The sequence below is a fragment of the Prinia subflava genome, chromosome 24 (assembly GCF_021018805.1).
Source record: "Prinia subflava isolate CZ2003 ecotype Zambia chromosome 24, Cam_Psub_1.2, whole genome shotgun sequence".
In the NCBI taxonomy this organism is placed as follows: Eukaryota; Metazoa; Chordata; class Aves; order Passeriformes; family Cisticolidae; genus Prinia; species Prinia subflava.
The window spans coordinates 550,056-562,883 of NC_086270.1; the positions used below are offsets into that span (position 1 = coordinate 550,056).

Here is a 12,828-nt window from a genome sequence, read left to right on the forward strand (position 1 = left end):
ATTCACCTCCAGACCTCTGCTCAAGAGGGAAAACATCCTCACCAAACAGACAACACAGGCAGGGAACCAACAGCGAGATGTGCAAGGCAGCACAGCCCACAGTGCACGTTCTCCTCACCGAAATGATCAAATTCAGCACTGAAACCCAAACCAGAATGGCCATTTCCAGGGCAGCTGCCTCTGTCCTGTGCCTGTGTGCAGTGCTGGAGTGAGCAGGGACAGCCCCAGAGCCCGGCACGGCTCAGGGGCAGCTGGGGCTGGGGCTGGGCACAGGATTTCAAACCCTCCTGCTGGCAGGCAGCGTGCCAGGACGTGCTGACACCAGAAGGGAAATGGTGATTTTCAGGGTTTCTCTTAGTCAAACCTGAATGAAATTTCACAAGTGAGTGGAGGGGAGGAAAGTACTTTTCTAACCTATTCATCCTTCCCAAGGGGGGAAGAGCTCCCAACTGCTAGGATTTTTCTTTGAGAAGAGTCACAGAATCTCTAAGGGTGGAAAGTCATAAGAGGCAGAAAGTCAGGGCCACCTTTGGCCTCAGCCTCCTCCCAGCCACATCCAAGACATCCCCACCACATCCCACCAAAACAAAGTCACCTCTGGCTCCCCACATGGCCAAGCACCCACAAAACCAGAACAAGGAGCAGGCTCTGCTCCACCAGCTGCATCAGGGTCCCAGCAACTACTGCCCACATCTAACCCTGAGCTTCCTGGACCAAATTAGGCTTAATGTTAATTACCCAGGAGAAAGAGGAAGTTACTCAGATTAAACAAATAATAAAGAGAAAAAGTTAATAGCAATTGAATTTGTCCTTGAAAGAGTTTCAACTACCAGAGCTGGCTTGGGAAAATAATGACATGCTGGTTATCACATGAAATGCCAATAACTGTAATGGAGCAGCAGGTTTTTCTGGAGTTATTTACACAAACTGATTTTTCAAGGAAATTTCATAGGAATTAAGACATACACCATCTATCTTCACTCTCTCATAAAGATATTTCTTTACCCTATTAACAGAATTAACCAATCCCCTTATTTGATCCTACACACTTTTGTCCCTTTTTTCTCCCAGTGAAAAATGAAAAGAACATGATTAGAAATTAGACTCCAGCTACATAAGCAAAAAGAAATATTTGGTAAGAAGTTCTGAAGCAGCTTTTATTAAGTTTACCTGTCATTATGCATCATCCTTTACGTTTCACTACAGAGAACTCATGCCCACGTTGTGTAAACACTCACTGAGCTGTCCCCTAAAACTCAGACCCACTCCACAAAGACCCCGTGGCAAACTGGAGATGCTGCAGTGCAGGAGCCCTGAGAAGTGCTCAGGCTGCAGGGCTGCACTGCTGGGGCCCAACACTGGAGCTCAGGCACGGGGAAGGGTCAGGAGTGGGAACCCCTCCCTCAGCCAGGGGTTAATACCTGATCAATCCATGCCTGATCAGGACATGGAACTGGTTAAATACGTACAGGAGCTGAGTCCTGGGAGAAGCAGCTCCTCCTGTTCCAGCCCTGGGTGCTGCTTTAAGCACAGAGCTCCATTAAAAGGGTCTCAATGTACTCAGCTAATGCCAGGGAGGGAAGCTGGAGTCACACTCACAGCACAGGATGAGATTCAGAGGATTCATATTCCCCACCCTTCCCTGGTGCCTCAGCTCTTCCCAAAGTTCCCACAGCAGCAGCTGAGGAACAGTCTCAGTGGGAATTCCGACCCCACGTTCCACCCCTGCCTAACAGGGAGAAACAAAGGGCTGCCTGAAACCCAGCTCCTGCAGAACTTCAGCCCAAAGAGCCAAAAGCAGCATCTCCAGACAGCAGAGAGGATGTTAAACTTGGGATTGGCACTCTCCTGGACCCGACTGATGGGCACAGCGTGGTTCAGGAGGTTCATCTGCAGGTGAGGACCCCCTGCCCTCCCAGGGGAACCGAGCGGGCAGCAGCTCCTGCGGGGCTGGCAGGCAGGAGGGACCCGGACACAGCCACAGCAGTTCTGCTCCAATGTGCCAAAAACAGCTTCTTTCTTCCCACCCCACTTGTCACTCACTTCCAGCTGGAGATTTATGGCCCTGGCTAATAATATCCAGTCCAGTTTTCCCACTGCCCGTGCATAAATTAAAGACTGAACTTTTTGCAGTCAGCACACAACAGAAAAAACTTTTGTAGGACTTCTAAAAAACTTTTTTTCACAGCAGGAAGGTAACCCTTCCTTTCTGTCCCACCAGAACAAAAGGGGAAGTGTTGTTTCCTTGCTGATGGTTTAAGGACCATTCCAGAGGGAAAAAGCAAGTGGCTAAATATTGACAATATTATCTCTTCCATCCCCCCAACCACGTTTGCTGCCTTCAGTTTCTGTTTTGCTGCTGCTCCTTGAGAGTTTCCAGCATTCCTGGCAGGAATTGGGCAATGGCATTGCTGATGAGCTTCTCCCCAGAGCAACCCATCACACAGGAGTTGCAATTCAAAAAAGAAATCAGACGCACTAGTCAGAGAATTTTAAATATACAAATAACTGGAAAGGGCATTTTCTCTTCGAATATTTTAATTACCCAGAGCACAGATGCAGAGGGTAAAAGCTGGATTTCCAATTGGTGGCGTTCCTTTGAAAAGAGCAAGGAAGAAAAGTGGTGGAAAAGTCGTGTATGAGGTAACAGATAAAACCAACAGCTGCACTATTAAGCCTAATTTTAGACATTATTTTCTCTCTGAAGGAAAGCTGCTGGGATTTTTAGCACAGCCCTCATGGAACGTGTGATACGCCTGTAACACAGGAACCACTGGCCAGAGTTCTCAAATGAGACAACAGAAAAAAACCAAAGCATTATGAATGCACCAAGCTCATGAGAACAGTCAGGCACAGCTTTGTAACAGAACATTTGACTGTCCTGCCTTCCCCAGCCCAGTTTCTAATATTATTTAAGAACAGGGAAGAAGTTCTGCCTGCTTGTTGAGGGGAAACAGGAAGATTTCCTGTTTTCAGAAACAGGAAACAGAAGTTGTAGCAGGTAAAAGGAATAAAACCAGGCAGCTTCAGGAAATCACTAAATATTCTAGCCACCCAAAAAGGCCTGAAAGTCAAACATAAAACCTTTCAGAAACCAAATTTCTGTCTTGCAACCAACAACATCATCACAAGAGAGACACCCATAGGGAGAAACCCTCCCTTAGGCCAGATAATAAATAAGGATTCACAGGGCAACTCAATTAAACTTCACAAAAAGCAGTAGGCAAGCCTTGCTAAGCCCATTTCACCACAACACTCAAGTGGTTTGTCCCGGGTTTCCCAGTAAACTGGTGGTGATAAGGGCAGGGAGACATGAAAGCTCCAGCTGAGAGTGAGGACTGAGTTTTACTGTCCTGTCTCCCACACACATCCTGCCTGCAAACACTGGGCACCCCCAAGCCGGGCACCAGGGAGAGGGCACTGCAGAAAATGAGGGATTTGAAGAGAATCAGACAACTCCTGGTTGACCTCAGACTGTTTAAAAAAGACAAAGCAGCAAAACCTTCAGTGTCCACACCAGGATTAACAGGGTTTTACCAACAAAATCAAAGTAGCACAATTTTCCTGCTTTCTCTACACCAGCCAAGCCCTAAAATCGCGCATTCAGAGAAAAGGAGATGCACCACTTTCCTTTTTGTTGGAAAGCTCCAGTGCACAGCACACAACTTGAGGGCTCCTGACATTACAATGCAAAGCAGGGAAGAACCACGAGCCAAGAGGAGCCAGGTCCCAGTTTCCCATTCCAAGACATCGCAGCTCACTGGCAGCACTGTGCCTTTTGGTGCCAATTTAGTTTGAAACCATATTTCCAACAGCGTCTTTCATGCCTCACTCACTACTAAAGTCGGAATCAAAGTCAACAAAAAATAGCTATTGTATGGCAACAGGCCCAAAAGCTTTTTTTTAATTAACGTAAGATTTTTAAACTGCTTTCACTGAACTTATAACAGAGGCCTTGAGATGCCGGGCACCTCTGGGGAGGTTATCCAAGGTGTCAATGTTTAATGTGATCCAAAGAGTTCTCCCATTACAGGAGACACTTTGTTGTAGCCAAAGCCTGAGAAATGCCCATCTATTAACGGCAGGGAAGTCCCTTCTCTCAGGCAGTTTCCTTTAAATCCCAAAACCTTGGGAAAACTGGCATATTACTAAGAGCTACTACATGCTCTGAGGGGAAGCAGGTGGGAGAGCTGGAAAAATTGAAAGCTGGGACCCATGGCTTGGCTTCTTACAAGTCATTCCCAGAGCAAACCAAGGATTTCTCATCCCACACACTGCAAATCAGCCATCCTGATCTCCTGATCCTGTTCTGTGCTCCCCAGCTAGAAAGCTCATCTGGAAAAAACACCAAGCCCCCCAAACCACGGAGCATCCTTGCGTTCCCTGGGCTCCCACTGAGCACCTCCTCCCTGGCTGTGGGTGAAGTGTCCCTCAAGGTTACACACAGGAGCCACCCCTGTGTGACTCTGGTGTGGTCACACACTCCTGTCACTGCAGGGAACATTCCACCCAAACAACTTTCACACCAGAAATTACTGGGCCTTTCTTGATGAGCAAAGTGACGAAACCCTCGTGATGGCATCACTCAGAACTCCCGAAGAGCACCCAAAGAAGGACGAGAGGACCACCCTGGTTCCCCTCCCCACGCTGGCCCTGTGGCCCCCAGGAGCCCCCGTGTGCTCCCCCCAGCCTGCCCAGGAGATGCTCCCTGGGAGCTTTCTGCTCAGTCGTGCTCCGCTCTGCTCCCCCAGAGCTTCTCAGGAGTTGGGTGGGAAGTCCCTGCTCTGCTCATCACTGTGTAACACAAAGCTTTAAATTCTCCTAATCCAGGGAATTTAGGAAAACACAGCACAGGAGGCTGTAATTCAGGGCTGGAGTATTATTAATTATCAACCTTTTCTTGTGGGCAGCACAGGTGACACGTGGAAGCTCTTCTCATTAGATATGTCTGCTCTTTTTCCAGCAGAAAAAAAGGAATTGTCAGTGTAGGTCCAATAATCCTTGGCACAAAAAGGACTGGGAGGGGAAAGTAATTTGGATTTTGAGATGAGGGGGTTGCTGGTTTACCTTTTACATTCACTACTTGTCCCTCCTCAAGTCCAACTAATTCTCAGAACAACTATTCATTAATAATTCCAGTTTATGGGGCTACTCACTCAGTTATTCCTAACTCACTGTGTCAGCAGCTTGTGGAATTAAGCGAAATTCATTTGTCAAAACAAAACAAGCTCCTTCTACAGATCTGTACCAGAACACTGACAGAAGTGAACTGCAGAGAAATACCAAAGAAGTTCAACCTGACTCCATATTTTAGTACACATTTCATCCAAATTGAAATTTTTCAGGATTTACAGAGTAAGCACTTTGTCCTTGTCTGTGGAACACAGGACCATATTCCTGAGCAGCTGAAACCTTCCCTGAGGATGCTCAACACTCACTGCCAGTCACCACGGGACATTGGGCAGCCCCAGCAGAGCAGAATTCCAGCCTGAAAGAAAAGCCACTCCAATCACTCAGGGCGCTGCAGCAGAGGCTGCCTTTGGTAATCAAGGAACAAACAACCGAGCAGTTTTCAGATCAGTGCAGGGGACATCCTGAGCAAGAAGGGAAGCTCCGGAGGCTGCAGGTCACCCTACGTGGTGTCAAATGTCTCCGACCCTGGCCTGAAGCTGAAGCAAAGCACACAAAATGAAAAGGGAAGTTTGGTCCTGCACAAGGCCACCACAGGCCCTGGAGATGCAGGTCTGAGCACAGAAAGGAACCTGGCTTTAATCAAGGCTTTCACATCAAGGTACCAGCACCTCTTTCCCCGTATCTAAAATGTCTGATGCTGTACTGCCTTCTCCTCTGCACATTTCCTGACCATTCCTATTCCAGCATGGAGTGAATTCTACACATACAACAATAAATATGATCCTCAGGCTTGCTTTTCCTAGTTCCACTCCTCAGAAGACTTGTGACACTGCTGAGCCTGACCACAGCCAGCACCTGAAGTCTCTAGGAAGTGCCTGTATTTCTGGGGGGAAGGAGACGCATCACTTCTCACTCAAAATAGGTCAAAATGTGCCCTAAGACACAGAGCTAGACTCCTATCCTGTATCACAGTTCTGTTGAATGGAAATTGATAATTCTTGGTAACCGACCAATTTCAGCATTTTGGCCACAAGTTTGGTTCTGATTGTTTGGTTGGTTGGGGATTTTTTTTCTTCTTTAGGCTGTAACACACGCCAGGACCCCCAACATGCTCCCATCCAATAAAGAACCCAAACAGCCCCAGTTTTGAAAAGGGCCAAAACCAGGCAGGAACAAACGCATCCTCAGACCCATCAAAGAAATCATTTATACCAAGGGGAAAGTCACATAACCAAAATAAACAGCAAGCCCATTGTGCGGAGCAGCCCTGCCACCGTTCCGACAACACAGACTCTATTCCAGGCTGAATCCAACATCACAAGGAAAATCAGCCCAAGGTACAAACAGCGTGCCCTGCCTCGCGTCCCGGCCGGGGCACGGGGCACGGGGATGCGGGGCTCAAGGTCACGCCGGGGGATGCGGAGAGGGGCGCGGGGCTGCCCCGTCCCGGGGCTGGCGGAGGAGGCGAGAGTGGAAGTTTATGAGCTCATCAGGATGGTTGTACCATTACATCAGAGGCAATTATAAATGGCCAAGAGCAGGGGATGGGGAGCCAATCAGATCACAGATGGGATGTCAACCTAAGACCAACTGTCTCCTGGCTTTGACAGAAGGATTTTACCTCCATAATTCAAATCCCAAACCCAAGCGATCCGCACTCGCTGCTCCCATCGCCCAGCTCCCCGCCTGCGCTCCCGCCCCGGCCCGCGGCCCCTCCGCCCGCCCCGCGGGCCCCGCGGCCCCGCCGGCCCCCGATGGCCCTGCCCGGCCCGCCGGACCCCGCCGCGGGCCGCGGGACCCCCCCGGGGCGGCGCCGGGGGTCGCGGGGCCGCGGGAAGGCGGCGGCGCTGCCGGGGCCGCGCGTTGTCCCGGGCGCGCCCTTCGCCGCCCCGGCCCCCGCGCCCGGCCCCGCCGGGCCCTCGCCGCCCGCCCCGACCCGCGGGCCCCCGGCAGAGCCCCCCGGGGCCGCGGGGAGCCCGGCGGCGGCGGCCCGGGAGCCCCGCACAAAGGCCGGGGAGGAGGAGGAAGGGAAGGCGGCGAGGCAGCCATTTTAGAGCGAGCGAGCAGCACAGACAATGGCAGCGCCCGGCAGCGCCGGCCCGGCGGGGGGAACCCGCGGGAGAGCCGCCGCCGCCACCCCGAGCCCCCCGCGCCCCGCGCCCCCCGCCCGGCCCCGCGCCCGGCCCCCCCCGCGCGGCCCGGCCGGTACCTGCTGGCTCCTGCCGAGGCTCTGTCCCCCGCCGCCGCTGCTCCCGGGGCTCATGGGCGCGTGGTGGCTCCTCGGCGGGGCCCCGCCGGCCGCTGCCCAGCCCTGGCCGCTGCCCCCGCCGTACTGCGAGACCATGTCGGCGGCGCCCTTGGCGGCGGCCGCCCCGTCCTGCGGCCCGGCGCTATAGTCGCCCCCGGGGTACCCCTGGTAGGCGCGGGCGGAGCTGGGGGAGGTGAGGAGCTGGTTGAGGGTGGGGGTGGCCGTGGACTGCGGGGTGGTGCCCCCTCCTCCCGCGCCGCCGGCGGCCGAGGGACCCATGACCCCGAAGCGCTGCTGCTGCTGCTGGAAGGCGGCGGCGGCGGCGGCCGCGGGGGACTTGGCGGCCGGCGGCGCGGAGCCCCGGGGGGAGCTCAGGGCGTAGGCCTGGGGGGGAGGCGGGTAGGAGCCGGCGCTGCGCCCGGCCGCGTAGTAGGAGTTGTACTGGTGGTTGGGGAAGCCGTGCTCGGCCCCGGCGCCGTGCGAGTTCTGCGGAGGGGGCGGCCCCGCGGGGGCTCCCGCCGGCCCCGGGTAGTTCTGCTCCAGGCCCCCGCTCTGCAGCGCTGCCATGCCAGGGCTTTGTTGTCCGCCATGTTGGTGGAAGGCAGCGGCGGCGCCCCGGCCGTAGGGCTGCCCGAAGCCGTAGGCTGGCGGGGGCAAGGCGGCCGGGTGCGAAGGGGGCGGCTGCTGCTGCTGCTGCGGCGGCGGCTGCGGCGCCCCCACCCCGTCGCTGCCGCCGCCGCCGCCGCCACCGGGCGGCTCCGGGAGGTTATTGTTCAGGGTGGCGGCGGCGGCGGGCCTGGGGCCCGGGTTCCCGTTCGAGCTCTTCAGGTCGGACTCGGCCCCTGCGCCCCCTCCGTTGCTCTCGGCCCCGTCCTGCAGCTCCTTCCCCGACGGGCCCTCGCTCTCCGCCTGCTTCTCGCCGCGCTCCGCCGCCGCCGCCTCACCCCCCGCCTCCTCCGGGGGACAATCCCGCTGCTGCGCCTCCGCTTTCTTCAGCTCGGATGGAGCCGGGGCGCCCAGGCTGCTGGCGGCGGCGGGGGCGACCTGAGCAGCCATGATCCCCCCCCTCCCCGCCCGGCCACCCCCCCGGACCGGTCCCCCCGAGCTGCTCCCTGCCTGGCCGGCCGGCGTGAGGCCTCGCTGCTCTGCTCTCCCCGCTCAGGCGGCGGCGGGCGGCTCTTCAGGGCAGCGGGGGCTCATTCCCCCCCGGCCTGCTCGGCGAGGCGGGGAGGGCTCCGCTGGGCTGGGCTTCCCGGGGCCTGGCCCCGCTGTACCTCCTCGGTTGCAGCCGGCGGAGAAAGGGGAGGAGGAGGGAGTGGGGGGGAAGGAGGAGGAAAGGGGGGGTGGGGGGGGACCCGGGACGGGGCTCCCGGTGCGGGAGAGGCGGGAGGGAGGGAGGGGGGACACGGCGGGCGGGCGGGCGCCGTCCCCGGAGCGGGGCCGAGCGGCGGCGGGGCCGGGCTGGGCGAGCTCCGACTCTGCTCGGCCGAGCGGGCTCAGTCCGACACGAGGCTCAGCGCTGCCATTTTACCCAGCGCCGCGGCCGCCTGCCAAACCCGGAGCGGAGCGCAGCCCGGCCCGGAGCGGAGCCTCCCCCCCGTCACAAAGGAGGAGCGGGCCGGCCCCGGCCGCCGCCGGCGCGGAGCTGCCGCCCGCAAAACCCGCGGCGGATCGGCGGAGCCGGGGGCCGGGGGGCAGCGCTCCCCCGCCGCGGCCGGAGCCGCCCGGGGCGATCCCCGGGGGCAGCGGGCGATGTCCCGCGGCCGGAGCCCTCCGGGGCCGTGCTGGCCGCGCGGCGGCCGCCGGCCCTGGGGTTTCTGCCCGTGGGTTACCGAAGCGCCTCTTCTTTGTCCCTAGAAATTCCATTTAGAATTAAGCCCTCTGCGAGCTGTTAGCGGTTGTCATTTCCTCTCCGCTTGGCCGTGTCCCTCTGGAAAAGGCGTTGGCGGCGCGCCAGGGCTGTGACTGCACGCGCGGACAATCCAAGAAAGTCCGGCTCCCCTGCCACTCCTGCCAAGGCGAGGGCGGTGGGCACGGAACCAGGAATTCCCAGATCCAAAACCACCTGAGCGCATCTAGACACAACACGTTGGGCAATGGGACAGGATGTGCTGGCAGTCAGAGCCCAACGCCGTGCCGGAGCTCCCCGGCTGTCAGAGGTGAACTGGGAACTGGGCCATGCTCTCCTGCAACCCTTTCAGACCCAGATCCGCAGCTCCTCCATCCCCGAGGCTTGGCAGAGCAGTAAGAGGGAGCAGAGCAATGTACCTGGAGCTCTGGCCTGGACATAGCCTGGCCTGTGCCAGCGCGGTCTGAACCTGCCTGTTTAACTTCAGGTGGTGCAGGGCTGCAGCAGGGCATGGAGGGGACAAAAAGATGAGATATTTGGGTTATAAACACTAAGTTCTTAGAAATCAGGACATGGATGTCTGGTAAAAATGGCATGGTGTGGGTTAGGCCTGGGTCTCATGTTCCTCTGAAATATGGAAATACTTGGAAAAGTCAAGTTGAAGTAAATACAACTTTCAGATGAGGGAAAACATCAGAGGCGGTGGGGAGCTGGAAGAGACTCTGAGGTCTGCGGCTGCCATTTTAGAAGATGAGCACAGAACAGATAATGTGGCAGAAGTGACCCCTGTGCAGTGACAACAAACGGGACACACCACCAGGAATCCCCCTGGAGCTGAGCAGACACGAGCCCAGCGCAGGAGGCAGAGCCTTGGGCAGCAGGACTGGATCCCTGCCAGCACCGTGTGCGTGCTGGGGATCAAGTGAAGGTGTCAGTGTCTACTGACAGCAACTCAGCCCTCACACCCATTATAAAACTTATAATATGAAATATTTATCATCTAGAGTGCAGGTGGTGGAACAAAGGGGTTATTCCAAAGCTGGAAAGTGGGAGGGGAGGTGGGATATGGTGATAAATAGGAAAATTCTAAATGTTTTCTAGAGCAACAAACTGCTCCTCAGGGTCCAAACAAAGCACCTTTGCCATTTCTTGGCCTGCACAGTTGACTGTGCAACATGGAGCAGATCCCATCCAGCCAATTGGCTGGCCAGCCTTTCTCCTCAGCTGTAAATAAACTATTAGGAAAGAACAGGTAATAAATGATGATATTGGTATTGTGGTAGTACTTAAGGCCTTCACAAGGGTTGGAGCCCCTGTGCAATGCTGAGATCTCACATGGAAGGCCCTGTGGCTGTGTGTGGACCACAGAGAAGGAAAAACACTGAGATATTCTTCTTCAGAAGAGTTTGGAAACTGTGGAATGTGCTAGAATAAAAATTTATCTACATTCTCTCATCAGAGGAGTTATTTGATGAAATCCTGGGTTCTGGAAAGACAAAGGAGAAGAGGGGGAAAACTCTTCCAATATCAGGCTGGACTCTCAAAAGTGAAGCCCAGTGCTCTATTAATGTCTGTGGTGCCCCACAGCACCAAAACACTGTTCCTTGGGTGTTTCATTTACACTAAAGTTTAAAAAGCATGAACTGGAGAGAATTCTGCCATTTAATCCCAGAACCATCTCAAGCACCCACCTCCCCAGCCCCAAAGATAGGTCTGCCTCGGGGAGCAAAGCCTCACCAACTCACCGAGCATCACCGAAAGTTTAACCAGTTTAACCACTTCACTTCGGGAGCCTGGGAAGCAGCTCGGGTGCATCCAGGCACAGATCCCAAGCTCACACCTCTCTGCCTGTGTCCATCTCTTGGAACCCCCTCCAAGGAGTACTGTGTCAGACTATGAAACCCGGTGTTGATAGTAATGTGAAAAGCAGCCTGGATTCCCCAGCCACCCACACAATGAGGAGACACTCACTTTACCAAATGTTTGTGAAAGCTGCAGCAGATTTTGGAATACGCCTCATCAATGAGGCCCTGGCACTTTACTCGATACTGAGGCATTCAGTGAGTTCCCAGCCGTGAGGACTGGAAGCAGATGACAGCACCGTTCTTAACAACATTGCCACCTAAGAGCTGAAAATCCTCCCGCCAGTCCTGCTGCCCTGGGATGTCGCGACCATCCGCCGGGACCGGCAGCGACTTTTCCCTGCGGCACATCCTCACTTTTCCCAGGCAGAGCCATCCCTGCTCGGCACGGCGGCCGTGCTCCCTTGCCGTGTCCCCAGGAGCCGAGCACGCTTCCCTCAGCCCGGCCCGGCTCTCAGATAGGCTGGGAAAGCAGCGCTCACATGGCACTGCAGGCCACCGCCACCGCGCTGCCTCCTCCTGACTGGAAGTCTCCTTCATGAAGGTGGCCGTGCCATTTAACCCAGCACTAAGGCAGTTTAGGAAACCTGGTCTAGATTAGAGTACTAGAAACAGGAGTAGTGTCTCCCCCCTCCACGAAAAAAAAAAAAATCGGGCTCTGCCAACTGTGTGATGGCAAATATGGACTGAATCGTTGACATGGAAACCGGACTAAAGTCAGCGCTGCCTCGGCTCAGCTCGCACACACAAGTTATCATTATCCAGCCTTTCCCTGGCTACAAACACGGACTGGATCCGGCTGCCGGAGCCGGCTGCAGCTCCCGTGATAGAGTCTGAGGGAGCGCAGCTGAAGGGAGCTGGGCAGGAATGGATGGAGCAGTGTGGGGAAGGACCAGAGGCACGGCGTGCGGGGATGTGCGTGCTGGACCCGGGAACAAGAGACCCATCTCTTATAATCCATGGGGCGCCCTGCAAGAGATGGAACGGAGCCGGGAGGGTTATTGGCTGTATACAGCTTCTCTTATAGGGTTTTTGCTAAGGAAAATCACATTTCCTGTCAATGTTTATATTTGCCCAGCCTATTCCTTGCAGTGTTTTAGCTGCTGTTGTATCTGGGTTAAGCACTCTCCTTGTGGCTCCGTCACCACTAAGATTGATATTATTTGAATTATTTGTTTGCTGGGCATCACATGAGACAACGCTCACTTATCCACTTCAACATAATGCTAAAATATTGTATAATCTCGCTTTCTGGGGAGACACAATGGCTGTGCGCTGTGAGTGCCATTGTAACTGTCCCTTCCCTTCGCTGAATGCAGCAGCTCGCAGGCAGGCGTGGATTTTCCAGGGGTTTTTCTGCTTCCCACGCCAGGTTCCCCCGGGCAGGGAGCGAGCCCCGGCTCGGCCGCCCCGCGAGAGCCCGCTGGTGACATCTGACAGCGAGCTGCGAAACTTTGGATGCATTTTAAGGCAGGAAAGTGGACTCGGCCTGACTCGAGGAAATGCATTATTTTAGCAGCACTGGCGAGGAGGAGGAAAAAGCGAAGCGGAGTTCGCGGAGGGGAAGGGACGCGGGAGCGCAGCCCCCGCGCATCCTGCGCGACCCCCGCGGGCCGGGGGCGGCCGGGGCTGGTGCCACGCGTGTCCCACGCCCCCGCCACCCCCGCGGCGGGAAAAGGGGGACAGCGCAAGTTTGGGGGGCAACACGTGTGAGGATTCGGGGCTGAGCGAGGAGA

The 12,828-nt window shown here is 55.8% G+C and overlaps 1 protein-coding gene across 2 annotated transcripts in view; it reads right to left on the reverse strand.

Moving 5' to 3' along the window:
• The window catches only part of ARID1A (AT-rich interaction domain 1A), a 50,611-nt gene extending 41,952 nt beyond the window's left edge, over nucleotides 1-8,659 (reverse strand). For both annotated transcript variants that reach the window (XM_063418771.1, XM_063418770.1), the window contains exon 1: nucleotides 7,343-8,659. In XM_063418771.1, coding sequence (XP_063274841.1) covers nucleotides 7,343-8,437 — 1,095 coding nt within the window. In that variant the 5' untranslated portion in view covers nucleotides 8,438-8,659. The remainder of the gene's footprint in view (nucleotides 1-7,342) is intronic.
• Between the last annotated feature and the right edge of the window lie 4,169 nt (nucleotides 8,660-12,828).